General features: G+C 32.5%; 4 protein-coding genes across 7 annotated transcripts; 2 read left to right on the top strand and 2 right to left on the bottom strand.

Moving 5' to 3' along the window:
• The first annotated feature begins 344 nt into the window (after positions 1-344).
• On the top strand, positions 345-4,285 carry LOC124844742 (hypersensitive-induced reaction 1 protein). Of its 4 annotated transcripts, XM_088105025.1 has the most exons (8): positions 371-483; positions 632-996; positions 1,206-1,249; positions 1,937-2,134; positions 2,568-2,688; positions 2,780-2,871; positions 2,960-3,056; positions 3,489-4,285. In XM_088105025.1, exons 4-8 carry the CDS (start codon positions 1,946-1,948, stop codon positions 3,842-3,844), a joined length of 855 nt encoding a protein of 284 aa, XP_087961151.1. In that variant the 5' UTR covers positions 371-483; positions 632-996; positions 1,206-1,249; positions 1,937-1,945; the 3' UTR covers positions 3,845-4,285. The 4 variants fall into 4 exon arrangements, with proteins under 4 accessions (XP_047177697.1, XP_047177694.1, XP_087961151.1 ...); XM_047321741.2 differs by lacking the exon at positions 632-996 and having other exon boundaries at positions 345-483; XM_088105026.1 differs by lacking the exon at positions 1,206-1,249.
• A 9,641-nt stretch (positions 4,286-13,926) lies between these two features.
• On the top strand, positions 13,927-15,661 carry LOC124844738 (hypersensitive-induced reaction 1 protein-like). Its single transcript, XM_047321734.2, has 5 exons — positions 13,927-14,115; positions 14,414-14,534; positions 14,626-14,717; positions 14,807-14,903; positions 14,997-15,661. Exons 1-5 carry the CDS (start codon positions 13,927-13,929, stop codon positions 15,350-15,352), a joined length of 855 nt encoding a protein of 284 aa, XP_047177690.2. The 3' UTR covers positions 15,353-15,661.
• A 404-nt stretch (positions 15,662-16,065) lies between these two features.
• Positions 16,066-18,324, bottom strand: LOC124844741 (mitochondrial outer membrane protein porin 1-like). The gene is made up of 5 exons (XM_047321737.2): positions 18,140-18,324; positions 17,953-18,039; positions 17,327-17,388; positions 16,837-17,063; positions 16,066-16,697 (listed from the first exon to the last, which is right to left on the bottom strand). Exons 1-5 carry the CDS (start codon positions 18,186-18,188, stop codon positions 16,385-16,387), a joined length of 738 nt encoding a protein of 245 aa, XP_047177693.1. The 5' UTR covers positions 18,189-18,324; the 3' UTR covers positions 16,066-16,384.
• A 3,292-nt stretch (positions 18,325-21,616) lies between these two features.
• On the bottom strand, positions 21,617-26,040 carry QKY (C2 calcium/lipid-binding plant phosphoribosyltransferase family protein). Its single transcript, XM_047321735.2, has one exon. The coding sequence runs from the start codon at positions 25,209-25,211 to the stop codon at positions 22,152-22,154; it is 3,060 nt and encodes a 1,019-aa protein (XP_047177691.1). The 5' UTR covers positions 25,212-26,040; the 3' UTR covers positions 21,617-22,151.

Raw genomic sequence — 26,040 nt, forward strand, 5'->3', positions numbered from 1 at the left:
CGATAAGATGGTGTAGAATCGCGAGTTTGATACAATTCTGCAAGCTTGAAAAGACTAAAAATTAAGAAAAACAAGATCTTTTGGGATTTAGAGTTTCACAACCTGATTATCACTATCTTTCACGCATCCCTCTTTCTCTCCATGGTCATCGTCATGTCTCCTTAATAAAATATATCAAAATTAATGATAATAATCCAAATATATGTTTTTCTATATTTAATTTTATAAATAATATATTTATAAGTTTTATTTATTTAAAATTATATAATTTTATAAACTTATCTAGTTAAGATATTACTTATATAATATTTTTTTATCTTAAGCCATCTCTTACAAGTTTACCAATCAGGACTTTACGAAAACTCTCGGCTTTTGATAACTTTTATACATACTACATATTCGGCTAATACGAAAATCCTCAACAGCATAGTTATTGCGTGTTTTGGGGGTTCAATTGATTGATTCAGCAAAACTGAATATTAGGTAATAATTAAAAGTTCTCTTACCACTGCAGTTCAATTTCATCTTTCAAACTTTTATGGTTGTGTAGATATTGTTTCCGAACTCTGCGTAGTATGTGTGAAATGTTTGTTACTGTTTACCCATTGGCTAATTATTTATATAATTTTAGGGTTGGACTTTGTGTAGCCTTGTCCCACAAGTGAATTTAAAAAAGGCAATGAGTAATTGTCTAGGTTGTATCAGCAGGAGGATTGTGTAGGTAAAATCTCCTTGACGAAGTTGTGTTGTAATTCGCCTGTCATGTCAGTTAGCTTGCAATTCTGGGTTTTTGACAGACAATATATAAATTTTATATGTGTATGCCAATGGGTATAGAATATAGGGTTAAAACAAATACGTCATGATTAATGGTGGTGATGAATATGTTACGAATGGCAAGTATTTATCTACTCTCATTGTTCAAGAGGTCCTTGTTTACAATCTAAGCAACAGCTCTCCCAAGTCAGCTTTGCTTTGGAAGCCTCTATCTTTGAGGTGCCATTTTGATCCTCTGTATTTTTCTTCTAAGTTGCATCTTTTCCTGTTTCCAATTTTATGTGTTTTATGTGGTGCATGTGAGTATCTAATTATATTTTTGCTTGGAGAGTTGAGATGAGTTCTTTTGTAGAATACAAAAGCATATCCACATTAATTGCTTGTTATGTTTTCTGAGTAGTTGTCACCTTTTTCCACAATTGTGCCAGGAGAAAATTTTCATCACTGGAACAAAAGAGTCTCCCTGGAGTAGGTGAGTTAAGATAAAATGGTTACATGATTTGGATATGATTATTAAATAATCTGATGCTGAATTCCAGATTGCTTAGCAATCTTCTATGGGGTGAATTTATTAATTTGGCAAGGCTTTCTGATACTGCCTTTGATTTGTTTGTTTCTTTTCTTGCCAGTATATTGCATTTTTTTTTTCTTAAAATCAATACTTGTCTAACCAGTGATAATAATTTTGGGACTACTGTTGGGGACACAATATAATAACTAACTTATATTGTCCACTATTGTGCCTTCTTTAATTCGAATTCTCAAATACTGTTGTAAAAGAGTACAAGTTTTGGTCGTCCGTTTTACTGGTTAAACTCTTTTACCGTATTCATGTTGCGTACCCTTCACTGAATAGCTTGTAGGATTATCACAATAAGTACTAAAGTAGAGGTTTGTTGGACTTTTGTTGGTACAAACACTGGTTTCTCTCCTGCTGAGGACTGTAACTCGATGTGTTCCCATAGATTTTGCTGTTGGTTTTGCTAACGTGTGAAATAAATTGTAGTTGACCTTGTGTCCATATTTAGCCTGTATATTGGCTGTTCGTGTTTAGTCAAAATCCTTCAAATTTCTTGCGTTCAGTTCATGCATGCTACAATTGTCATCCTCAAAATTCTGTGTCTTGTTGAGTTAGTGCTGATACATTCGAATATTGCAGTTAACAGCAATGGGAAATCTTTTCTGTTGTGTGCAAGTGGAGCAATCTACAGTGGCTATAAAAGAAAATTTTGGACGATTTGAGAAGGTGCTTCAGCCAGGATGCCATTGCATGCCATGGTTCCTTGGGAAACAACTTGCTGGTCATCTCTCTCTTCGACTTCAACAATTGGATCTTCGATGTGAGACCAAGACAAAGGTTTTTTGTTTTTTCCTAACACTTTAACTATAACCAAATATTTTAAGCCATTTCTTGGTTTTTAATCACCACGAACATTCAGCATAGATATTTTTTATTGTGTGTATTTGGTTGTCATTTCTTGTGCTTCGTTGTCAGCTAGAGGGAAGTCCTATTGCAAAAGGTAGAGAAAGGTCTAGAAAAACTATAAACAAACTACTGAAAAGGATTTCGAGCTCAATGATTAGTCTAAGACATGATTATCAACAATATACTTTACCATGGCATCATTTAGTCTATGTAGCTGTCTAGCTGACTCCATCTAGTGGGAAAAGGCTTGATTTGTTGTTGTATGTTTGTTTGTCTTTCACTAGTACCTGTTATTCTGTAAACATTATCTTATACTTTCCCGTCGAGTCAAATTTGATCAGATTAAATGTTTGTCTGCTTACAGGATAATGTATTTGTTACTGTTGTTGCTTCAATTCAGTACCGTGCCCTGGCAGAGAAGGCCAATGATGCTTTTTACAAACTCAGCAATACAAAGACCCAAATTCAGGCATATGTTTTTGATGGTATAAACCATAATACTCATTAACAGAAGCCTGGAATAAGTGGTTTAACCATATTTGTTTAGCTAAGGAGAAATTTCTATTCTCATTGTAGTAATTAGGGCAAGTGTTCCAAAGCTGAACTTGGATGATGCTTTTGAGCAGAAAAATGAAATTGCCAGAGCTGTGGAAGAAGAGCTTGAGAAGGTTGTTTTTAAATGTAAAAATATTATTTACTTATAAGATGAACTGTGAATTTATGTTAATTGAATATTATGCTTTATTGTCTTCATAGGCTATGTCAGCTTATGGGTACGAAATTGTTCAAACACTGATTGTTGATATAGACCCAGATGAGCATGTGAAGAGAGCTATGAATGAAATCAATGCTGGTATGTTATATGAGTGTTGTATGTTCGGTTTCTGCCCATAATATATTTATTCTTCGAAAGGGGTTGATTATTTTTTAGAAATATAACCAATATCTTCCTTTTCTTCGTGGTATATGCATCTACTTGTAATTTGCAAGCTCTAATTCTTGAGTATTAGATCTAAAATCTAATTTATCGCAGAAATATTGTTTAGGCATTACATTTTGTTATTTTCGCTATATTAATATGGGTCAGGTTGTGTTCATTAAATCAACTCGTGTGTATATTAACTAAATATTGTATGAAGTGCAATTTTGGACTCAAACGATTGTTTGTGATTATAGTTTACCTGTTTCCTCTGTTGATTGCTTTATGCTAACATGGTTGACTAGCAATCTTTCCTTTGGTCATGGAATGACTTATATTTTTATGCTGTTTTTTTCCCTTTATCAGCTGCAAGATTGAGGGTGGCAGCTAATGAGAAGGCAGAGGCAGAGAAGATCTTGCTAATTAAACGAGCAGAGGGTGAGGCTGAATCTAAATATCTCTCTGGGTTGGGTATTGCTCGCCAACGTCAAGCAATTGTGGATGGATTGAGAGACAGTGTGCTTGGATTCTCAGTCAATGTACCTGGGACGACTGCAAAAGATGTTATGGACATGGTCCTTGTCACTCAGTATTTTGATACTATGAAAGAAATTGGCGCTGCCTCCAAGTCTTCTGCTGTCTTTATTCCACATGGACCTGGTGCTGTTCGCGATGTTGCCACCCAAATTCGTGATGGCCTTCTTCAGGCTTCTCATCAGTAGCTTCTATTCCATCAAGATCTTATATTTCGTTTGCATGGGAGAATGGTGAAGCTATAGCGCCTGTGGTTATATACTTGTGTTTCTGTGCAGCTTTTTGTGATTTGGTTTTAGAATAAACTGCTAAATTGATCTTCCAAAAATGATAACAGCAACTGATTTATCTTCTAAATATTTTTTGCATCAAATTAGTCCCACAATTATCTAAGACTTTACCACCTTTGTTCTAAAATTAGTCTTTGATTTGTATCTTTGAGGGATTGATTTGTTGGCCAAAATCCTTTGGAGGACCAGTTTCTTGGCATTTTTTATTTATACTTTGAGACAGTCAAGTAAATACTGTGTATTCTGTTGTCTTTATTTTGAATAATGTATAATAAAACTATCAAGTATCTGTATATAAAAGTTGTCTGGATAGTGGAAGTTGCATATAAATTTCTTATATACCGTTGGAGAATGATTCGTTCTAATCCTTAAACTCTAGTTTCTAGCCTTCCATATTTTTGCACAAATGGAAAATGCTTCCAGTTATCATTATCTCCATTAAAGTAATCTGAAGGTTTGCTTGTAATGCAGTGCTAACTTTATAACCCAATGTGTCGCCCTTAAACTCATATCTCCACTACACATTGCTCCAACGCACACCCACGCACATGGACAATAACTTTTTAAGACTGAAACTACTGAGTTTGTTCAGTTTGGTGTTAAAACATTGTGCATAAAAGGAATCACGAAGGAGTTTTTCACAAGTTTTTGTTTGTAATGTGTACATTACAGATGTCATCCGCTCAAGATGATATAATATCGGAATAGTTATTTGAACCAGATCAACATATTGATTGATTAAAGATTAATGTTGTGTTTGGATTCAGTGATTTGTTGTTCATGTGAATGGAAGAGCGGGTGTCGACTTTGTTTGGATCTGCTGATTTGAACTGATTTCGAAGCGTTGATTTGCGATTGAGTATGAAGTCTTCGCACTCCTGAAGTGAGGAGATCCTCATGGAAAGCCATGTCATTGTTTTGAATTTACTTCTTTCTCCCTATGATGCAATGTTATTTCCTGGGTAAGTTTTATTTTCTTTTCATTATCCATGCACGTAGCTTAGCAGAGATTCTCCTGGAAAGATTCTTGACCACTAAAACTCAACAATGGAGATTATGGCGTGGTCAATTGAGTGGTGGGTGAAGCATTGAATTGAGTCTTAACTCAACACTGCGTGAGTGTCTTTTGTATTTATGGTGGTCTTAGAGGAGTTACAAGGATGCGAGGGTGAATTGTTAGGAGATGTGTGAAGAGAGCTGAAACTATGAAGGGAGTTACAGAGTGTGTTCGTGAGGGTTGAAACTGTGAACAAAGGTTTAGAATGAGAGAAAGGATGAAGATAAAGTGTGGGAATCGATTCTATGAAGGAGAGAATTGATTCTCTCACGTATTAGATGCACATGAACACAGTGCCGAATCAATTCGTTAGAAGAAGAGAATCGATTCTCGTTGTATGAAAATCACACCAAATTGATTTGGGTAACATATGAGAATTGATTCTCCCCTCTAAAGCTACACAATCCAAAATCAATTGTCCCCCTTTGATGCACCTAGAATCGATTCTCTCCATAACCGATTCACCACTTCATTTTGGATTCTTCATGTGTCTCCATTGTGATGATTTGTTTGATGTTTTTGTGTTGTTTTGTAAGTGGTGATTGGTGGAGGTGGTGGAGCTGATGTCCTTGTTGGGTTTAGGTGTTGGTGGTGTTCGTCGCAACCGCTGGTGGTGCTCGTGGGTGGGGTATTTCTGGTAGTGGTTCCCATTCTTCAACATGTAAGATCTACTTTTGTCTCTTTAATCCATGAACGAGAATGCCATGAATATCAATGCATGTATTTTTTATATTTTCATGAATGAATATTGATGTATGAAGATGTGATTAATTATGATAATGTTTCTATGTAAAATTGATCAAAGAAAATTTTAGTAAGTGTTGATATCTTAGTTAAAAGATCTTAGATTGTGGAATATTAGGTTATGCGCAAGAGTAAATTTTAAAATAGTAATAAGTAGACCCGTCAATTAGGGCCAGAAAAATCTATAGAACCAAAAAATCCCTCGTAGAAAAAGTCCACAGAACCAAAATATCTTCAAAAGCTCTGTGGGCCAGGACCAACCCATAGGCCTTTTTCTTAGAAAAAATGTTTATTTTGAATACAAGAAAAAATATAATTAACTCCTAATTTGTTACAAAAATAGTTACTATAGAAAATAAATTGAAATTTTTATAGGAGAAGAGTTCTAGAATCAAGAAGCAAAAGAAAAATGACAATATTGATTGAGTTAAATTCTCTAAGTATATAATTAAAGGATCATTTTATAAATTTGAAATTTAAATATTTAATTTTGCTTTTGTTTTAGGTTATAAGTTAGAAATTAACTTTCTATCTAAAATTATCCTAATTGAAATTTAAGAGAAGATTTTATCTAAATGAAGCTCTTAATTTAAAAAAAAATGAGGCTTCTTTATTTTCTTAGAAAGCTATTGAAAAAGAAATTAAATATAAATGATTTTCTTTTTCATTTTATACTCAACAAATCATGCTCATAACATAAATAATAAGTAAAAAGAAAAAAACTCATAAACCTTGTGCAGACTGTAGTTGTATTTGCCCATAGGATTCAATCTCCTCGTACTACTCACTCAAAATGTTTACATTTTAAATGTCATAAACATACATTTATGTTATATGTTCTAATAGAAAATTAAAAATAAATTATTTAATGTGTTAATTAAAGAATTGAAATACTATAACATTTATCATTCTTTAGTACTTTAGGTCTATTTAAAATTTTCATTTTTTTTTTATAAATTTTTAAGAAATTAACTTTCTTTTTATAATATATCTTATGGTGATTTTGAGAAAAGATTATCAGAGAAAAAAACAAAATAAAACATATGTTTAATTTACACAACACAAAATATTAATACTATTTTTTATCCAAAAAATTTAGATAATAAAATTTTGAATTATTTTTAATTTTAAATAATTAAAAACAAATTGAGTGATATTTTAGAAGTGGAGGAAACAAAACAGTGATTCTTTTTAAGAACTGTAAAAGCAGTGCAAATATTAAATCAATTTAATATGTTATTATCTCTCTTTGGGGTTATTTTGATATTATTAATTATATATAATTTTTAATAATTGGTGTCTGCCAAGACATAATTGTCTTAAAATTGACAACAAAATAAAGCATTTTTATAATATTTTAGTAAAATAAATTTATAATACTATTTAGTTATAAAATTAAGTGTGTGGTTTGCAATTGTTTTTAATTATTTAAAAAAATGGTTATTTTGAATATTAAATATTTTAGGCTTAATATCCTATTTTGTCCCCAGTTTCGCTCGACAATGTCAAATTAGTCCATCCTTTAAAAAGTGCGTCAATTACGTCCTTACTTAATAAAATTTATATCAATGAAATCCCTTCCGTTAAAGCCGTACAAACAGCGTTAATAGAAGAGAGAGAAAAATAATTAACGCCGTTTGTACGGATTTAACGGAAGGGATTTTATTAATATAAATTTTATTAAATAAGGACGTAATTGACGCACTTTGTAAAGGATGGACTAATTTGACATTGTCGAGCGAAATTGGGGACAAAATAGGATATTAGGCCAATATTTTATTATACTATAATTAATTATTTTCATTTAATAATTTGAAATAAGAAATCAATTACATGAATATAAAATTTAGTACTTTTAATAGTTGCTTATGAGAATGTTGAAGTTTAGTTTTCAAAAAAAATTTAGTGGGCTAAACTTACCTTAACCCTAATCCTAACCCCCTTGAGAGGGGGCTTTGTGAGTTGGGGCTTTTTTTAGTCCAGGGACTTCTTAAGAAGAGGCTTTTTCAAGAATGGGTTAGGACTACCTCCGGGTCATGAGTCAAATTGACAGCTCTAGTAATAAGTAGAAAATAATTTGAGTGTTTCATCCTACACCTCCAAGATCTCATCCTGCACCTCCAAAAATTACACTTTTAACCTTATGACATTTCATCATTATCCTACACCTTTAACTTTATAGAAAATTTTATTTTTAATTTTAATAAATATATTTTTATTTTCTTCTTTTTCTTGTTAAAAAGACGCTATATCACCTTGATAATAACTAAATTTAAAATTCAAATATTATTTAATATAATTTTATATTTTAATAATTATTAAAATATGATTTATGTTATAATAATAATTATATTAAAAATATAAAAATAAAATAATTAAAATAAAAATAATAACAAAAAAGTAAATTATATTAAATAAAATACTTCATACATTTAAATATATTAAATTATATTAAAATATTCAATTAAATTAAATAATTATTAAAATTTAAATAATAAACAAAATTTTAAAACAGTTATTTATCGAATAATAAATAAAATATTTAAATATACTAAATTATATTAAAATATTAAATTAAATTAAATAGTTATTAAAATTTATATATAAAATAAAATTGTAAAAACATTTCTTTATCGGATATGAATATCCGATTTATAACTTATCGGATATCTATATCCGATTTATAACTTATCGGATATCTATATCCGATTAACAAATTTTTCAAAATTTTGTTTTATTAAAATTTAATAATTATTAAATTTAATTTAATATTTTAATATAATTTAATATATTTAAATATATTAAATATGATTTTAAGTATTGTTTTTATTTTTATTTTTATTCTTATTTTAGTTATTATTTTTTAATTTTCTTAATAGAACTATTTTAAAAATATAAATTATATTTTATTAATTATTAAAATATAAAAATATAATAATTAATATTATAATTTTTATTTAAGTTTAATATTTATTAAATTTTAAATAAAAAGCAAAGTATTAACATATTTTATAGATTTTAATATATAAATAAGCTTTTTAAAATTTTCATTTTTATTTAAAATTTAATAATTATTTAATTTATTTTAATATTTTATTATAATTTAATATATTTGAATATATTAAATTAAATTTATTTTTATTATTATTTATTATTATTATTACTATTTTTATTATTATTTTTATTATTTTATTTTTATGTTTTTAATATAACTATTATTATAATATAAATTATATTTTAATAATTATTAAAATACAAAATTATTTTAAATAATATTTAAATTTTAAAATAAATTAAATTAAATTATTATTAAGGTAGTGAAGATTGTTTTTAATAAAAAAGAAAAGAAAATAAAAAATATTTATTAAAGTTAAAAATAAAGTTTTGAAAAAATTGGAGGTGCAGGATGATGATGAGATGTCAGAAGGATAAAAGTGGAATTTTTGGAGGTGCAGGATGAGATCTTGGAGGTGTAGGATGAAAAACTCAAATAATTTTCTATTTTATAAGTTGTTACATGTAAATTATTTTAAATAAAATTATTACATACAAAATGAATTTAAGTATATGTAATGTCATAATTTTTGGTTGTTAAATTAAATAGTGTACGTACAAAATTTATTTGAGCTTGTGATTACAAATATTCAAAGTTTTATGGAATTTAATTATGGTATAGAAATTAAATTTGTTCAATTATTTTTATTTATTTAACTTTTGTTATAGTTGTAATAGTTGTAGAAAATGAGGAATTAATTAATTTAAATTTATTTTTTATTTTAAGTATAAGTACATAAAATTAGGTGTTTATTTTTGTTTGAGCTTGTGAAATTGAGATGACATTGGACAAATTATTTTGGCGGTAATGATTTTGAGGAAGTTGTTTCAAGTGATGACTTTAATTTAATTCAGTATTTACAACAACAAATAAAAATTTTATATATAATGAAGTTGGATCAATCATAATTTTTTTGTATTGTTTCTTCTGCTTTGAATGTTGTTTCTAATGGCTCCAAATGTTACGGAGTTTCTTTCTAGAAATGAATGTTGTAAACAAGAGCTACTATCGTACTTATTACATATTGAACAATTTGGAGACATTAAATTAGGTCTTCAAACTTTCATTACTTTATGTAACGATTAAGGAGAACTGACTTTGTTAAAGATAATTTTCGATTGACAAGGAATAAGTTGCTAAATTTCTTTACATTCTGTCTCTACACTTTCATAATGTGTTGAATGTTGTTTTGATATTGGAGGCAATATTCTTAACACAACTTTTAAGAATGACGTTCATCTTCATGTTCTAAACAACAGACGATTTTATCCTTACTTTGTAACATATTTCAAACTACATTGTCATCTTATAACTTTAATGTTTTATGTGTTATGAATGTTTTGTCTCTTACCTTATAGGATTGTTTAGGTGTAATAAATGGGATTCATGTGTTATGAAGAGTTATGGTTCCATTTTCTGATGCCCCTCCTTTTAGGCGAAGAAATGACTTTATTGTCAATCTAACGTGTGTTTTTTACATGAAAATGAGTTTTGAAGGTATGACTTCCTCTTCTTCGACTAAGACAAAGAAGTGGTAAGAAAATTAAAGGAAAAACACATGCAACTACTCAAAATGATGGGCTAAGTAATAAAATAATTTTCACGCTACATTAGATCTAACACGATGGTTCAATGCATTTGTAAAGATGAGAGAATACAATGTGCGCTTCCTAGGGAGGAAAATATTGTCACAAAAAATCATGATATTATTTTTCTTCCAAGATTCAAGGTTAGAATTCGTATAACTCCTATTGTTTCAAGGTCTGAAAAAATTGTGTAGTTCTATAGTCCAACTCACTATGATGAACTCGTTAGAGTTTTCTTCACAAACTTCAAAGTTAATGATCGAGTGTAGATGTCTAGTGAGGTCAAGACGACAAAGATTAGAGTCACTCTTATTGATTGGTTGACTCTTTAATTTAAGATATAAAGGTTGAAAGTTACCTGAAGACCTAGATTATGACAAGCAAACAGCTTTAAACTCCATGGTTAGACCATGTCTACAAAGCTGAATGGTTAGGAATGTAGGAAGTTTGAGCATCAATGACAAACTTGCATTATGTACTTGTTCATATATTGTCTTTTTAAGGTATTAACTTTGTAAAACTATATAAATACATTTAATTGGAGCATGTGAAAAATATATGTGAATCCCAAGAAAGTTAACTGGGACACTCAAATCACAATATCATCAAGAAGATGTCAAAATTTTAGAAGACAAATTAGAGGAGGAACTACTTACAACATTATGTTTTACAAACTTTGACATTTTCTTGAGAATTTTGAAATTTATATATTTATTTTACATGTTTAAATTGATTGTCATGAAATTTGCGTATCTTTTCCACTATGTTCCAATTAGCCATATTTTGTGAGAAAGTTTCTTTCATTTTAGAGTTATAAAACTTAGGCTTTGATACCATTCTTAGGATTTGTATGATTTTTGAAAATACGCTAGAAAAAAAAAATATTATACAGAAAACTTTTTATTTTACTGTTAGAAAAAAAACTATAAAGTATTTCTTAAATTTAAATAATATCTAATTTGAAAATAGTTCTAAAACTAATTTGTTTTTTAAAAACTAATTTAAATAAAAAATATTAAATATATATTCTAAACCGTGTATAAAGAATTCAAAATATTTTGCCAACCATCCTAGATCTTCATAAACTTCAAGTTTGCGAGATTTTAACATTACTTTTATTTATCAATGTAAGTTTAAGTTTTTACATAATAATTAAAAAACTAAAGTTTTAATTTAACATCAGTTAGATATTTTTTGTTTTTTTGTTTTCGTTTTTAAAGCTTGTTATTAGGTTAACCTAGTATCACATTTTCATCCCATTCATGTGGTTTTTGCACTAAAGTAGGCAAATATGTCCTCTTTATTACCAAAATAGGCAAAAAGTGAAGTCGTGGGGGGCCAAAACGACTTCAAAGGAAGAAGTCGTGCCCCCTGCACGACTTCACACTATGCATAGCTACAGTGTTGAAGTCGTGCACCCCAAAAACAACTTTAGAGTATGGTAATCGATTACCACATGTGTAATCGATTACCATACCGATTTTAATAAAAAAATATAAAAAAATTGAAATCGTAGGGGGTTCACGACTTCAATAAGAGAAGTCGTGCACCCCCAACACAACTTTACTTTTTTTTTTAATTTTTAACTTTTATTAATTAAAATCATTTATAATTTCAAAAAATATTTTTAAATTTATTTAAAATAATTAAAATTATATCTAATTAATAATTAAAGTTTTTTTAATATTATTAAATAAATAAATTTTATACTTTTAATTATTTTTGTAATTAAATTAAATTTTTTATAAAAGAATTTCAATTAAATAATTTATAACTATAATTATTATAATTATCTAATTAAAAATTCAAAAAAAGTTATATTTCATTATAATTTATTTTTTTTAATTTTAATTATTATAGTATATTTTTTAAAAATTATAATTAATTAATAATAATTTTTTTCATTATAATTATTTAAATAATGATAATTAAAATAATTTTAAAAAATGTGATTAATTTTAAAATAATTAGTATAATGTGATTAGAAAATGTGATTAATTTTAAAAAATAATTAGTATAATTTAATTTTAATTATTATAGTATAAATTATTTAATTAAAATAATTTTAAAAAATGTGATTAATTTAATAACAAAAATAAGTTTATTTATTTAATAATATTTAGAAACTTTAAATATTAATTATGTATAATTTTTAATATTTTAAATACATTTAAATACATAATTTAAAAATTATAAATCATTTTAAATAAAAAATAATAATAAAGTGAAAGTGTACGGGGGAGCACGACTTCAATACAAGAAGTCGTTAACTCCCTCCACAATTTTAGTTATTTAGTTTTTTTTTATTAATTTAATTAGTTTATATTTAATAATATTATTAATTTAAATAGTTTATAATGAAAAAAATTATTATTAATTAATTATAATTTGTAAAAAAGTATACTATAATAATAAAAATTAAAAAAAATAAATTATAATAAAATATAAATTTTTTTGAATTTTTAATTAGATAATTATAATAATTATAGTTATAAATTATTTAATTGAAATTCTTTTATAAAAAATTTAATTTAATTACAAAAATAATTAAAAGTATGAAATTTATTTATTTAATAATATTGAAAAACTTTAATTATTAATTAGATATAATTTTAATTATTTTAAATATATTTAAAAATATTTTTTAAAAATTATAAATGATTTTAATTAATAAAAGTTAAAAATTTAAAAAAAGTAAAGTTGTGTTGGAGGTGCACGACTTCTTTTATTGAAGTGGTGAATCCCCCTACTATTTCAATTTTTTTTATATTTTTTTATTAAAAATGTTATGGTAATCGATTACAATACGTGGTCGATTACTATACCCTAAAGTCGTTTTTGGAGTACACGACTTCAACCCTGGTCAAATGAACAGGGTGAAGTCGTGCAGGGAGACACGACTTCTTCGTTAGAAGTCGTGTGGGTCCCCACTACTTGCCTATTTTCGTATTTTAAAATTTTTTTTCCTATTTCCGTAGTATCTGAGGCAAATTTGCCTCGGTAACTTTGCCCATTCATGTTGACTTCTCCCGGCTTCGGTGGGTAATAATTAAAAGTTTTCTTTATCACTGCGTCCAATTTCAGCTCTTCAACATTTTGGCGAGGAATATAGGGACTGGTTCCGAAGTCTGCGTAGTTTGTGTGCAATGGTTACCCATTGGCTAATTATTTATATATTATTAGAGTTGTGTTGTAATTGGCTCCTCATGGCAGTTAGCATGCAATTCTGGGTTTTCGAAAGACAATATATGAATTGTATATGTTGATGATATAGAATATACCTCATGACTTATGGACGTGATGAATATGTCAAGAATACCAAGTATCTGTCTACTCTCAGTCTTCAAGAGCTCCTTCTTGCTAATAATTTAAGCAAGAGCTCCTACAGCTCTCCCATGTCAGACTTGCTTTCCAAGCCTCCATCTTTAAGGTACCATTTTCATTCTCTTTATTTTTCTTCTAAGTTGTAACTTTTCCTGTCTCCAATTCTGTTTATTTGAGTTCGTGCTCATACATTTGAATGTTGCCGTTAGCAGCAATGGGGAGTTTTTTGTGTTGTGTGAAAGTTGAGCAATCTACAGTGGCTATGAAAGAAGGATTTGGACGATTTGAGAAGGTGCTTCAGCCAGGATGCCATTGGATGCCATGGTTCCTTGGGAAACAACTTGCTGGTCATCTCTCTCTTCGACTACAACAATTGGATCTTCGTTGTGAGACCAAGACAAAGGTTTGTTTTTGCCTAACACTTTAACTATAACCAAATATTGGTTTGGAATTTTTTTATTAAGTTTATTTGGTTGTCATTCTCTGCTAGAGGGAGGAGACCTCGAAAAACTATGGACAAACTAATGAAAAGGATTTCAAGATCAATGATTAGTCTAAGACATGAAAAGGCTTAATTTGTTGTTGTATGTTCGTTTGTCTTTCAGTCAAGTACTGGTTACTTTCAGTTCTCTATGTACGACATGTTATTCTGTGAATATTTTTAATATTTTCCAGTGAATTAAATGTTTGTCTGCTTACAGGATAATGTCTTTGTTAATGTTGTTGCCTCAATTCAATATCGTGCCCTGGCTGAGAAGGCCAATGATGCTTTTTACAGACTTAGCAATACAAAGACCCAAATTCAGGCTTATGTTTTTGATGGTATAAACCATAATACTCGGTAACAAAAGCCTGCAAAAAGTGGTTTAAGCATATTTGATTAGCTAAGGTGAAATTTCTATTCTCATTGTAGTGATTAGGGCAAGTGTTCCAAAGCTGAACTTGGATGATGCTTTTGAGCAGAAAAATGAAATTGCCAGAGCTGTGGAAGAAGAGCTTGAGAAGGTTGTTTTTAAATGTAAAAATATTATTTACTTATAAGATGAAGTGTGAATTTATGTTAATTTGAATATTATGCTTTATTGTCTTCGTAGGCTATGTCAGCTTATGGGTACGAAATTGTTCAAACACTGATTGTTGATATAGACCCAGATGATCGTGTGAAGCGAGCTATGAATGAAATCAATGCTGGTATGTTATATGATTCTTGTATGTTATACGAGCAATCTTTCCTTTGGTCATGGAATGACTTATATTTTTATGCTGCTTTTTGCCCTTTATCAGCTGCAAGATCGAGGGTGGCAGCTAATGACAGGGCAGAGGCGGAGAAGATCTTGCTAATTAAACGAGCAGAGGGTGAGGCTGAATCTAAATATCTCTCTGGGTTGGGTATTGCTCGCCAACGTCAAGCAATTGTGGATGGATTGAGAGACAGTGTGCTTGGATTCTCAGTCAATGTACCTGGGACGACTGCAAAAGATGTTATGGACATGGTCCTTGTCACTCAGTATTTTGATACTATGAAAGAAATTGGCGCTGCCTCCAAGTCTTCTGCTGTCTTTATTCCACATGGACCTGGTGCTGTTCGCGATGTTGCCACCCAAATTCGTGATGGCCTTCTTCAGACTTCTCATCAGTAGCTTCTACTCTACCAAGATCTTATATTTCGTATGCATGAGAGAATGGTGAAGCTATAGCGCCTGTGGTTATAAACTTGTGTTTCTATGCAGTTTTTTGTGATTTGGTTTTAGAATAAACTGCTAAATTGATCCTCCAAAAATGATTACATCAACTGATTTATCTTCTGAAGACTTTTGACATCAAATTAGTCCCACAAATATCGAAGACTTTACCACCTTTGTTCTAAAATTAGGCTTTGATTTGTATCTTTGAGGGATTGATTTGTTGGCCAAAATCTTTGGAGGACCAGTTTCAGGGCATTTTTTATTTATACTTTCGGAAAGTCAAGTAAATACTGTGTATTCTGTTGTCTTTATTTTGAATAATGCATAATAAAGCTATAAGTATCTGTATATAAAAGTTGTCTGGATTGTGGAAGTTGCACATAAATTTCTTATATACCGTTAGAGAATGATTAGTTCTAATCCGTGAACTAAACTCTACGCTTCCTAGCCTTACGAAAAGGAAAATTCTTCCAGTCATCGTTATCCCCATTAAATTAATTAGCTATCGATGATGTTATGCTATAAATGTTTCCATCGGAATCTGAAGGTTTGATTGTATTGCAGTGCTAACTTTTTTCTCTGAAAAAAATATGAAACTACTTCCAGTTTACAAATAATAAAGCCATTCATAACTAAATAAAGAACATAATAACACGAAAGCTACCATCTCATCCAAGAAAAGAAGTAATTCTGGAGCTATTTGTTTCACAGACTCAACTGCAAGAATAAGCACGAATTAAGTTAAACTCGAACAGGTAAGGAAGATAAAAAATATCTATCACTAGTACTATAATAATTTTATTTATAAAAATTGTGTATGAGTAGTAGAACTAGACATGCACATTGGTACTCATACTGTTGTTGAATATTGAAGAAAATGGATGGCGAAAATCGATGAGTTTCATCCGTTTTGTGCCATCGTTTAGAAGTCTCCTTACAACCAACAACCTCTGAATTGCATATGAAAGTTTATCTCAGTGGCACTGACTAGGGTTTTAAAGCCACAGATACTCCAACCTTGGGATGTAAATTATTATCTGTGGTCTTAAAATCCACTTCTCCAGCCATAGACACATAAAACCTCTCCCAGAACCCTTGTTGAATAACAGCACCTGCCTTGCCAAAGGTGTCAAATCGAGCCTTTACTAATGTTTCCGGAAGAACTGCATGCTGAGCACCAATGGTGGCACTAGTCTCCCCCATTGACAAGCTATGCTTCAGCTCTGCTGCAATGGCGGTTTTGCTTAGGGGGTTCACTTCATGATAACAGGAGGCTTTCAGAATGTCGAAACTGTCATGCCTGCAAAATAGAAAGTAACAAGAGTATAAAACTAAGCTGTAATGATTAAATTTTCTAATTAGTTTATACGGACAAATTAATGTCCCTAAATGTTTTCTGATAAATTTGGCTTCTATGCTTCTTTTAGAACATATCTCACGTGGTCAAGGAAGCAACAAGGAAGGGAGTGTTGAGGCTTAATCCAGCATTCAGATTACTGAATGTTCTTGTTGGTATGTCTAAAGCAACATTGGCTCCAAGTGACAAGATGTTTGTTCCCACAAGACCCGATAAGTTCAGAACAGGATCATATCCTCTTTCTAAGTTTCCTTCGAGTCCAATGCATCCAGTAATTCCAGTGTAGTTAGTCAAGTGTTGTAGTTCTACCTACGATTATTTCAGAAAATAGTCAGATGTAGCAAAAAAGTAAAATTTTTAAGGCCATGTTAAAATAAGCTGCTTAATAAGGATATATATAAAAGAACAAAAAAAAAATCATCTTATGCACCTAACTTCTTTAAAACTAAATGGCATAAGTTTATTTTAACTTGCTGAAAAAACTCAACATTTTAGTTTCATATCTTCTTTACAAGTTTATCAAACAATGTGTGTTGATACTGATAGTATGTAGGAAAGAAAATTAATTTTACCTTCCCTGAATCAGGTATGGTGCATTTGAAAAGGCTCCTGAATCCAGGTAGAATTTCATTTACTGTAATGAATGAGACACCAAAAACACTATAGTCAGACATGTTGCATGCAATTCCGTGGCTTTTTAAGAAATTCACATGTGGCTCTCGTAGTGATTATGGAAAAGTTTCAGACTAATTGATGTTTTAAATGATTATATGACTTGTGAGGTACTAACTGGTTACCTCAGTGCAAGCTAGATGCTAAAAACAGATGAAATGAAGACCGAAAATTCACTACAAAAAACAAAAATGAAGGTTGCAGAAAAACGGTCTTGATTTTCAATCTGTAATTGTATTTGTTGGGAGTAAAATGATCATTGAAATGTAAATTGGAATTTCAACCTTGAACTAAATTATGTACATGATTAGTGATTGCATTACTCAAAATTATTCCACATTGATCACTACAGAGAGAGAGGAATTCAGTGAAACAAGTCTGAAAGTTAGATGAGTGAATCATGATATAATTTAAACTAACCCCTTCTTTCAACTGAATAGCATTAAGAAGTAAAAAGCATGAAACTTTCAACGAGAAGCAGAATTGAAAAGAAGAGAAAGATTGAGTTGATTGATATTCACATTACATTGACAAGAGAGGTCGACGTTGTAGTCCATAAACTGGTAATGAAAGTGAATTGGTGATAGATTTGAATAGTCCTTGTGCAGAACATCTGATACAAAAAGTAAGTAAAATCTGTGTAAAAATATCACTCAAATTATAATTCATTATGCTGAAAGATTAAAATGAAAATAACAAGGAGTTGAAGAAACCTTTAGCCTTCTTGCCAAGATCAAAATATATCCCTGGACTGGTGCTCATTTCGCTTAAACGAAAGGTCAGAAATAAAAATATGTTTATCTTTCACCTTTGCATGATTTGTTGGGATGATAATTTATTGGGAGGGAAAGAAGGGCAAAGGAAGTTTCCTCTTGTACAATATGACTCACTTTTTTGGTATCCATACAAAATGACTCAATTGAAACCTGCATATGTAACGAAACTTCCATGAACCAATATAGCACAATTTATTTCGTACTCAGAAAAAGACATCCAAAGATTATGACAAATTGACAAGAAGTAAAACTCAAGCTAGCATTCACAACCACTGTCACTGTTTCCGGAAACTGCCCAAGATGCTGGTCAACAAGGCAACTGGAGCAAAATCTAACCGTTACCGTTTTGTAGTAAAGTCATTGTTGCTTTGAGCTTAAGCTTTTTTGGAAGCATTTTATCCTGTCACTGTTTAACAACTGTACTGTAATCAAACTCAATTGCATTTTAATCTTCCAAATTTCTTAACCCAAGTCTTCAATTCGAGTCTTGTGTGTAGTTTCATACCAATGTTATGGTTAAATGAACAAAACTATAGGACATTAATATTTATGTTACTTTTTTTAGCCGTAGCATAAATTAATTTCATATTTTTTACAGGATAATTATTAAAAGATAGACTTCAATCATGGTTCTGATACCATATTAAAAAGTTGATTTAGATTTAATTTAAGATTTGTAGCTCACTTATATGTTATAAATTGATCTTGTTTCTAATAGTTAACGTGGGACTTCTCAAAACAACTAAGGTTAGCACTTCGCTACAGTTTATAACTGTGTGATGGAAAAAGACTTTATAACTAAAATGAAATTGATATATAATCGTGCACATAGGGAAGTGCAAAGCTATGGCCTCTTTTTCATTTTTTTTTAAATTTCTTTTTGTTTGGTTTTCTTTGTCTTCTTGTCGTGGCACCTCAGTTACACCAAAGGAGCAGCTTGCAGTGGGCTTCTCAATAACAACTTACATAATAACATATTCAAATTACACCTTTTTTTTTTTTCTCTCTAAGCTTGAAAACTTGCAAGAAATTGAATGGGGTGAAATTATTATATGTTGTATCTCTAAGTCTAATTATTTATTATCATATTAGTCATAAATTTAATCACGTTAAACATTTCACAGTAAGTTCTCAAGTTTCACTATTTATCATAATTGTTTTAGTGAGACTTAAATCGTTTACTGTATCAGACTTAATTTTAAATTTGCAATTATTTTTAAATGACTAAAATAATGAAAAATGTTAATTTAATTTACGATTATTGTAATGCCTACATAGATAGTACATACAAAGTCATATTTAAATTTGAAACCTCGTCTTTTTCTCTTCTTTACCATATATTCATTGTCTTCCACATCCAAACTAAGATTGCGATAGATTAATTACAGAGCGGCTCATATAAAGTAAAAGATAAGGATTTATTTAAATTCTTTTTTTTATAAAAATACAAAAAAAGAGTGAAACTAAAGTTAACTTATGTATTACATAAATTTTGTTAGTTATTTTGATTATTTTTAATTTATTCATAAATTGATTTTAACTCATTTGATGAATCTTTTCCTAAAAATTCTTGAAAGGAAATTTATTCAAACAAATTCATAATATCAGCGAGGTTATGCAATTCATGCTAAGAATATCTTAATTTCTAAAAATTACCTAATTATTGTGATTAACTTGCCTATGGGCACGTATTAGTTGTTAACATAAAAAAAATTATACTTTGTCAAATACTAACTTTTTATATTTATTTGATATTCTCTTTCTTTATTTTTTACTTTTTGTTTTTAAGTACAAAAGTTATCTTTTTACTATCGTTTTATTCTTGTGTGTCAAATGAATGCATGTAATCCTACCATTAGTCTAACTTAAACACTATATATGACACAACAGAAGAAGTATAGATTTAATTAGAAAAAAATTAGATTTAATTAGAAATTTGATTCTTATATTTAAATTTATGATTTATCATGTTTAACAACTAGTAGATGGTTTTTTTCTTCTATTAAATTATCTAATTGGATGAATTAGTAAATGATCTTTTACGCTTCACAAAATTATCATTATTTTATAATCAATCATCACAACCTTTACATTGAAATAAAAATTAGGCAGTCCAGATAAAGTAAAATAAAATTTCATAACATGATATTTATAAAGAATAGATGTTGATATGATAAACTTTGTTCATGTTTAAGCGTCATTCTAGTTTTATACGTTTAAAGTTTAAAATAATTTTTGTTTAACCCAAAAAAAGCCTTATACTCCCTTCAGGCCTATACCTCATTTTTTTACAAGTATTGTTGTACAAAGGGAATTGTAACCCTCTTAAATAAATAAACAAACAAATAAATAAAATTCAAAGCCAATGCCAAGTGTTTTCATAGGATGTAATGTAATGTAATTTGCATGTTTACTTTCATGTTAAATAACATAAATAGGTAAGTTTGGGTGATGAATCATATATTGTTAAAACCCTTTGACAATTAAATATAACATTATTTTATTTCAAAAATTATTTATATTATTATTATTACTATATAAATACAATATTGATTATTATAAGAAGTTATAAAGTAGGTATTTCCTAAAGAATGGTTGCGAAAATACTAATTTTTCTTGGGTCACAGAAATTTGAAGATAGATGCATAGTAGGTAAAATTCACCAAATTTTTAAGATTAAAAAAATAGAAGAAAAATATAAAAATTAAGATTACTTTATAAATATAATTATAATTATATTTTGATAGAATAGAAATCACAGAATAAAAGTTACCCGTTATAAAAAAACAAGGACCTGACATTGATTTTTAGATAAGTGTGTCATGGGGCCTTACATTTTCTTGCCCTTTAGTGTAGTAATACATCATTTATGATATGTGTGTCACAGAAAAAGTTTGTTCCCATTGCACACTGTATTTACAGTGGAAGCCCATCATGTTTGGGCAAATCAGTGGCACCTAAACTTGATCACCACTCTCAACTTAATACACTGCCTCCATCAAGTCAATATTTTCTGCCTCAAAATATGCTGAAAGTAAAACTTACCTTTCAAATGTTCATTGCAGATGTCATCTGCATATCAATTCTGTTTTCTGCCATACCAGGATAAGACTGAGTTAGATATTGGAATCATGCACACAACTTACCAACCTTCACAATTAAAATCACCATTGCAAAGTTTGCAAAGTTTGCAAAGTAATACTATTTATAAGAGGAAAATGTATTTGACAGGAAGTGTGTTGAAACATTAAGGGTGAAACACAAAAAAAAATAGTTTATTTTTTTAAAACATATTTGAGATTTGTGTATAGCTGAGATGCAAATAATATATAAAATAGCATACACACTATGCATTTTTTAATGTCAGAGAACAACAAACTGAAATAGCAATTGAGATGGTGTGATTCCAAAATGTGGAAAGTGGGAGTTGAAATTAAAATTAGATAACACAGAGAAAGAACACAAACAGGGAAAGGAGCTGGAGCTGTTGAGGCAATGAAATCTTAAATATTTTTAAAATGTTAGAGAGAGATAATATATTATATATATTACTTCCCATTGCAAACATGTTGACAGAAAAGTCCCCACTGCAGAAGAGCCAAGCCGCTGCAGTACCCAAAATTTCTGCCACACCCTCTCTCCCCACTCTCTCTCTTTCTCTTATTTCGAGTTTTCAACAGTAGCCACACTCAATCAATTTGATTGCAACAAAAAGAAATCATGACAACTAGCCACTTTCCAACTTTTTTTTCTCTCCTTAAAATGTTATTGAGACACCTTTTTCAAACACTATCCCTACAAAACAGCTGCCTGTTCCTTTCAAGTTTCCACAACCTCGCTGCTCCAATATAGGAAAATAATAATTCCCACCCTAAAAATATGTCACCTTAAAATAAATTTGTCATAAAAAAGAAAAAAAAAATTAAACTTGCGATTGAATATGAATAATCTACATCAAGCGATCGGAGAGGCTGGGAAGTCGACGGAAAAAGTTCAAGGTGGCGGAGGGCATTGGGTTCCGGAACATGGGGTGGCGGAGGTAATAAAAGCCTAGGGCGACGGCCACCATTTTTGGCGGCATTGCATAGAGTGTGACAGTTATGGCAAGGCATACTCCAATGAACAACTTGGTAGCCCTGGGATCTCTCCAACTAACCAAGGCTTGAACCCTCTCTCCCTGGGTTGCAAAATCACCCAACACCGTTTGGACTCGAGCTGCCAGCATTCTTAACCTATCATACCGCATTCGGATTATATCCGGTGGTTTAGAACTTGGCATGGTGTCAAATTCCTCGTCCAACTCATCCGGGTCAACCGCTTCCGCCTGAGACAACCGGGTATCCATCCCAGCCGGTATTTTCGGCCTGAACCGGTAATACCATATCCCAATTAAGACCACGTATAAGAACCCTGTGGGGACAATCAAATCTGGATACCAAACAAGCACTAAGTAAAGAATGTGGAGCAGCACCGTGGTAACAGGGTTCTTCCACCTTCTTATATCATCCAACCATTTCGCCAAACCAATGGCCCAAGCCAAAACCGCCACGATTCTGAACCAATTCGCCTTGCTCTTCCTCATGCTCCAAACGTGCGAGTCTGCATCTAACATGTATCGAACTACCTCGTGCCCCATCGGTGGCTCTGACCTGGCCAGCCACTGCGCCACCATCTTTGTCGCGGCCCCACGCAGCGCCTCCTGCTGCGCCACTCCCAGCGGCCGCAGATAGTGCATTCGTGGAAGCAGTGGCTGACCGTAAACTGCACAGGTGTCGGGCAACAAGGAGGGGCAGGCGAAACGAACCGCTAACTCTATTTCTCCCATTTTCTTCAACCCGGTTCGTGTGAGGACTAGGAGGGGGTAGGAATTGGTGTACACCCTGTTGCTCTCAAGCGTAGAGACGCGTATGCGAACCTTGCCGATACGGCAATCGGGCCTATCTTCTGGCACGTCAGCAAACATGCGCCAGTTGTCGAACACTCCAACGGTAAGGACCGTGCAGGGATCGTAAACCTGCCACGTGTACTGCTCGTTCCAGCGTGGATCAAAGCTGTCGGTTACGGTGCGGGTTCGGACCCACTTTTTCCCATACTTGGCCACACAGTAGGCATCGGTGGAGCCTTTTCCACCGCCTTTTGATTTCATCGGAAGGAGCCCTCGAGCGCCCAAAATCCCCAGCTCTAGAATACCCACCGGCGGTTTCCATAACTGCTTCGCCGTGGGACGGAAATCGCTGCACACGTGCGCCGCTTCGTCCAGAACGTGATACCCGCCCTCCAAGCAGAGACGCAGGAAGACTCGCCCGCAGTAGGGCCCACCTTCTAACGGGAACCATTTCGCCGCCACGTGTCGCTCGTCTATTCGTTGCTCAATGGAGCTCAGCGGAACCACGATGTGGCCTAGGAGAGCCACTTCCTTGCTAGTGCGATCTTCTATCAGAAGGATGACAGAATCTTCCAGAGGCTCCCCGGCCACGAAGAGAAGGTCCTCGTTCCAGTGGAAGGATAAGCTTCTGTGGTTCATTGATCCTCGTCTTGTTCGCTGCGATTGGAACCCTAGTTGCACCTTCACCCTCACTTCCGGCGCTGTCAGTGGAGGCAGATTCGGCGCAATATTAAGGTCTTGTGCTTCCACTACCGTCACGCGAAGGTACCAGAGCTTTGGCGATTGGTAAACCTTGGATCGAGTATGTGCAACATGCGGTGCATCTGAGATCCACGCTTCTGGGAATGCGTCGTCGGATTGCGTGCCAATCCAAACAGAGAGCTGAATGTCGCCGGAAACTCTGCCAGGATTCTGATCGGCAGTTCCTCCTTCAAGACGGTACCATTGCGGCGCCAAGGGACTGTCGGGAGGATCCCTCACTGGAACATCGGAAAGGTCGAAGCAAACACCGCCCAGAAAATTTTCTGTCGAGGAATCCCAGAGGGAAATCTCCAGGGTGGCGCTGTTAGCGTCGGTCTTGTTGTAACCAAGCGCAAATACCTGGTTCCACTCCGGCGAATCAGTGGGCTCGTTGGGCCTGAAATTCGCTGGCTTCGATCTCATGTTGTGGCTCGACGTCCTGACCTTCACGAACGGGGCTTCACTGGGAGGAGCAACCCCGCGAGCTTTCACGATTTTGACAAACAGATACTGCATCGGCTCCACCAGATCGAACGGATGAACCCTCTCGGACTCATTACCCGTTTTCTTTGCAGAGATATCTTTAGGCGAGTAGTCCCCGTTGGGCCGCTTCAAAATCTTCACCCTCTCGCCTCTGTTGGCCTGCATTTTCCTCACCTCCGGATGAAACGGCATTTCCGACAGCGGAGGCTCAGACATTTCCCGCAACGGCGGATCCTGCTGAACATGAACCACCGGAGGCGGCGATTCCTCCACAAGCACTACATGCGGCGAATGAGGAAGACCAGTGGGAAGAGGCACGCATTGGTCCATCGGTCCAGGCGCCTCGAAAACCCTTCCCTCCTCAACAACCACCATTCCCGGCGGAGGCCTGTTCCGCTCTTGCTCCGGTCTCTCACCCTGCTCCTCCGGCTGCTGCGGCGGCGGTTTCTCCTCTTCATTAAGCATTTCATCATAGTAATAAATCCTGAGGCCAATCTCTCCCCTTATCCAACTGAAGACACTCCTCTTCTCCAGCGTGTAGTAAACAAGAGCTTCTTCGCCTCTTCGGGAAAACTGAGTACCATACAGTTTAACCCTCCCGAGGAAGTGGTTCTTGCGTCCGCTACCGTTGCCGAACTTCTTATCGTTGTAGACCTCAACTTCGAGCTCCTCGAACTCCATATTATCTGGGTCGGACACAATGAACTCGAGGGGCTCGTTCCAGACCGGGTTCAGCTCCTTGAAGCGGGTGGTGGTTCGCTTCCTCTGGCCGTCGAAGTCCGCGACCACGTAAGGGCTGGAGCTACCTTGGCCATCTTTGGGGAGAAGATTGCGCGCGTCGATGACTTCTACGACCAGTCTCCGTACGATTTGGGGTGGTTGCTGAAACGGCGTCGTCATCTTATCATTTTGGTTGAGGCTTGGATGCGCCGAATGAGGATAAACGAACTTACACAGTGGGCCGTTGATAGCGGTCACTGACTCTGATCAGCGTTTGACAGAGGTAAGGAAAGGTTCGTCTTGCGTTTGCGTCCTGTGGTGTATTTTTGTTTTTAATTGTATATATTTATATTTATTTATATTTATTTATATTTTTTATTTTTTGGATGGAGGACGGTTTTGAACTTTGTTGTGATGACAGTGGGTACATCAGATTCCATGCTCTCTCGCCAAGGATTTCTTTCCAACTTTTTCAATTCCCTCCACTCACCCTTTCTCTTATCCATCTCACACTTTTTCTTAATTCCTATTTTAGAATATATATTAGGAGTAAGATGCTAATATTTTATTATTTATTTCAATGGCTTCCCACAATGACCCAAGTACCTCTCCTTTCTCTATTCCTCATTCTCTCTGTTGCACTCATCTCCCAGTCACCTACATAAAGTCCTTATTCTAAATATATATTTAGGTTTTAGACATCCATTGCTAATGCACATGTGCGCTTTGTGATCATTACATTATATTTTAGTTCAGAGAAGATTTTATGCTTTTTCTGTAATAATGTTTCAATTCTGGATTTACTAAAGCTTCGTTATATCACTATATCATTTTCATATTGCTATATATTCTTCCCTTTGTATTTATTGTTTGTGCCCTTGATCCAGTAATCTACTAAAGTTGCTGGTTTCCAAGTACTGTTGAACTGTGAAATATTATTCTTACATTCAAGAGCAAGTATTCATGTAATGTAATATATTATTCTTATAAGATTGTGTGTACTAATTCC

This window comes from Vigna umbellata, chromosome 1 (assembly GCF_029865625.1).
Source record: "Vigna umbellata cultivar VRB3 chromosome 1, Vumbellata_1.0, whole genome shotgun sequence".
Lineage (NCBI taxonomy): Eukaryota > Viridiplantae > Streptophyta > Magnoliopsida > Fabales > Fabaceae > Vigna > Vigna umbellata.

What these genes read in the sequence shown, in the direction of transcription:
- LOC124844742 (XM_047321741.2), top strand. Translation starts at nt 1,946, where the DNA reads ATGGGAAATCTTTTCTGTTGTGTGCAAGTGGAGCAATCTACAGTGGCT. An exon ending in GATGTGAGACCAAGACAAAG is followed by an intron (nt 2,135 to 2,567) that starts GTTTTTTGTTTT and finishes GTCTGCTTACAG; the next exon opens with GATAATGTATTTGTTACTGT. An exon ending in TGGAAGAAGAGCTTGAGAAG is followed by an intron (nt 2,872 to 2,959) that starts GTTGTTTTTAAA and finishes TTGTCTTCATAG; the next exon opens with GCTATGTCAGCTTATGGGTA.
- LOC124844738 (XM_047321734.2), top strand. Translation starts at nt 13,927, where the DNA reads ATGGGGAGTTTTTTGTGTTGTGTGAAAGTTGAGCAATCTACAGTGGCT. An exon ending in GTTGTGAGACCAAGACAAAG is followed by an intron (nt 14,116 to 14,413) that starts GTTTGTTTTTGC and finishes GTCTGCTTACAG; the next exon opens with GATAATGTCTTTGTTAATGT. An exon ending in TATGAATGAAATCAATGCTG is followed by an intron (nt 14,904 to 14,996) that starts GTATGTTATATG and finishes GCCCTTTATCAG; the next exon opens with CTGCAAGATCGAGGGTGGCA.
- LOC124844741 (XM_047321737.2), bottom strand. Translation starts at nt 18,188, where the DNA reads ATGAGCACCAGTCCAGGGATATATTTTGATCTTGGCAAGAAGGCTAAA. An exon ending in TCTTGGCAAGAAGGCTAAAG is followed by an intron (nt 18,040 to 18,139) that starts GTTTCTTCAACT and finishes TTTTTGTATCAG; the next exon opens with ATGTTCTGCACAAGGACTAT. An exon ending in CTTGTTGCTTCCTTGACCAC is followed by an intron (nt 16,698 to 16,836) that starts GTGAGATATGTT and finishes TCTATTTTGCAG; the next exon opens with GCATGACAGTTTCGACATTC.
- QKY (XM_047321735.2), bottom strand. Translation starts at nt 25,211, where the DNA reads ATGACGACGCCGTTTCAGCAACCACCCCAAATCGTACGGAGACTGGTC.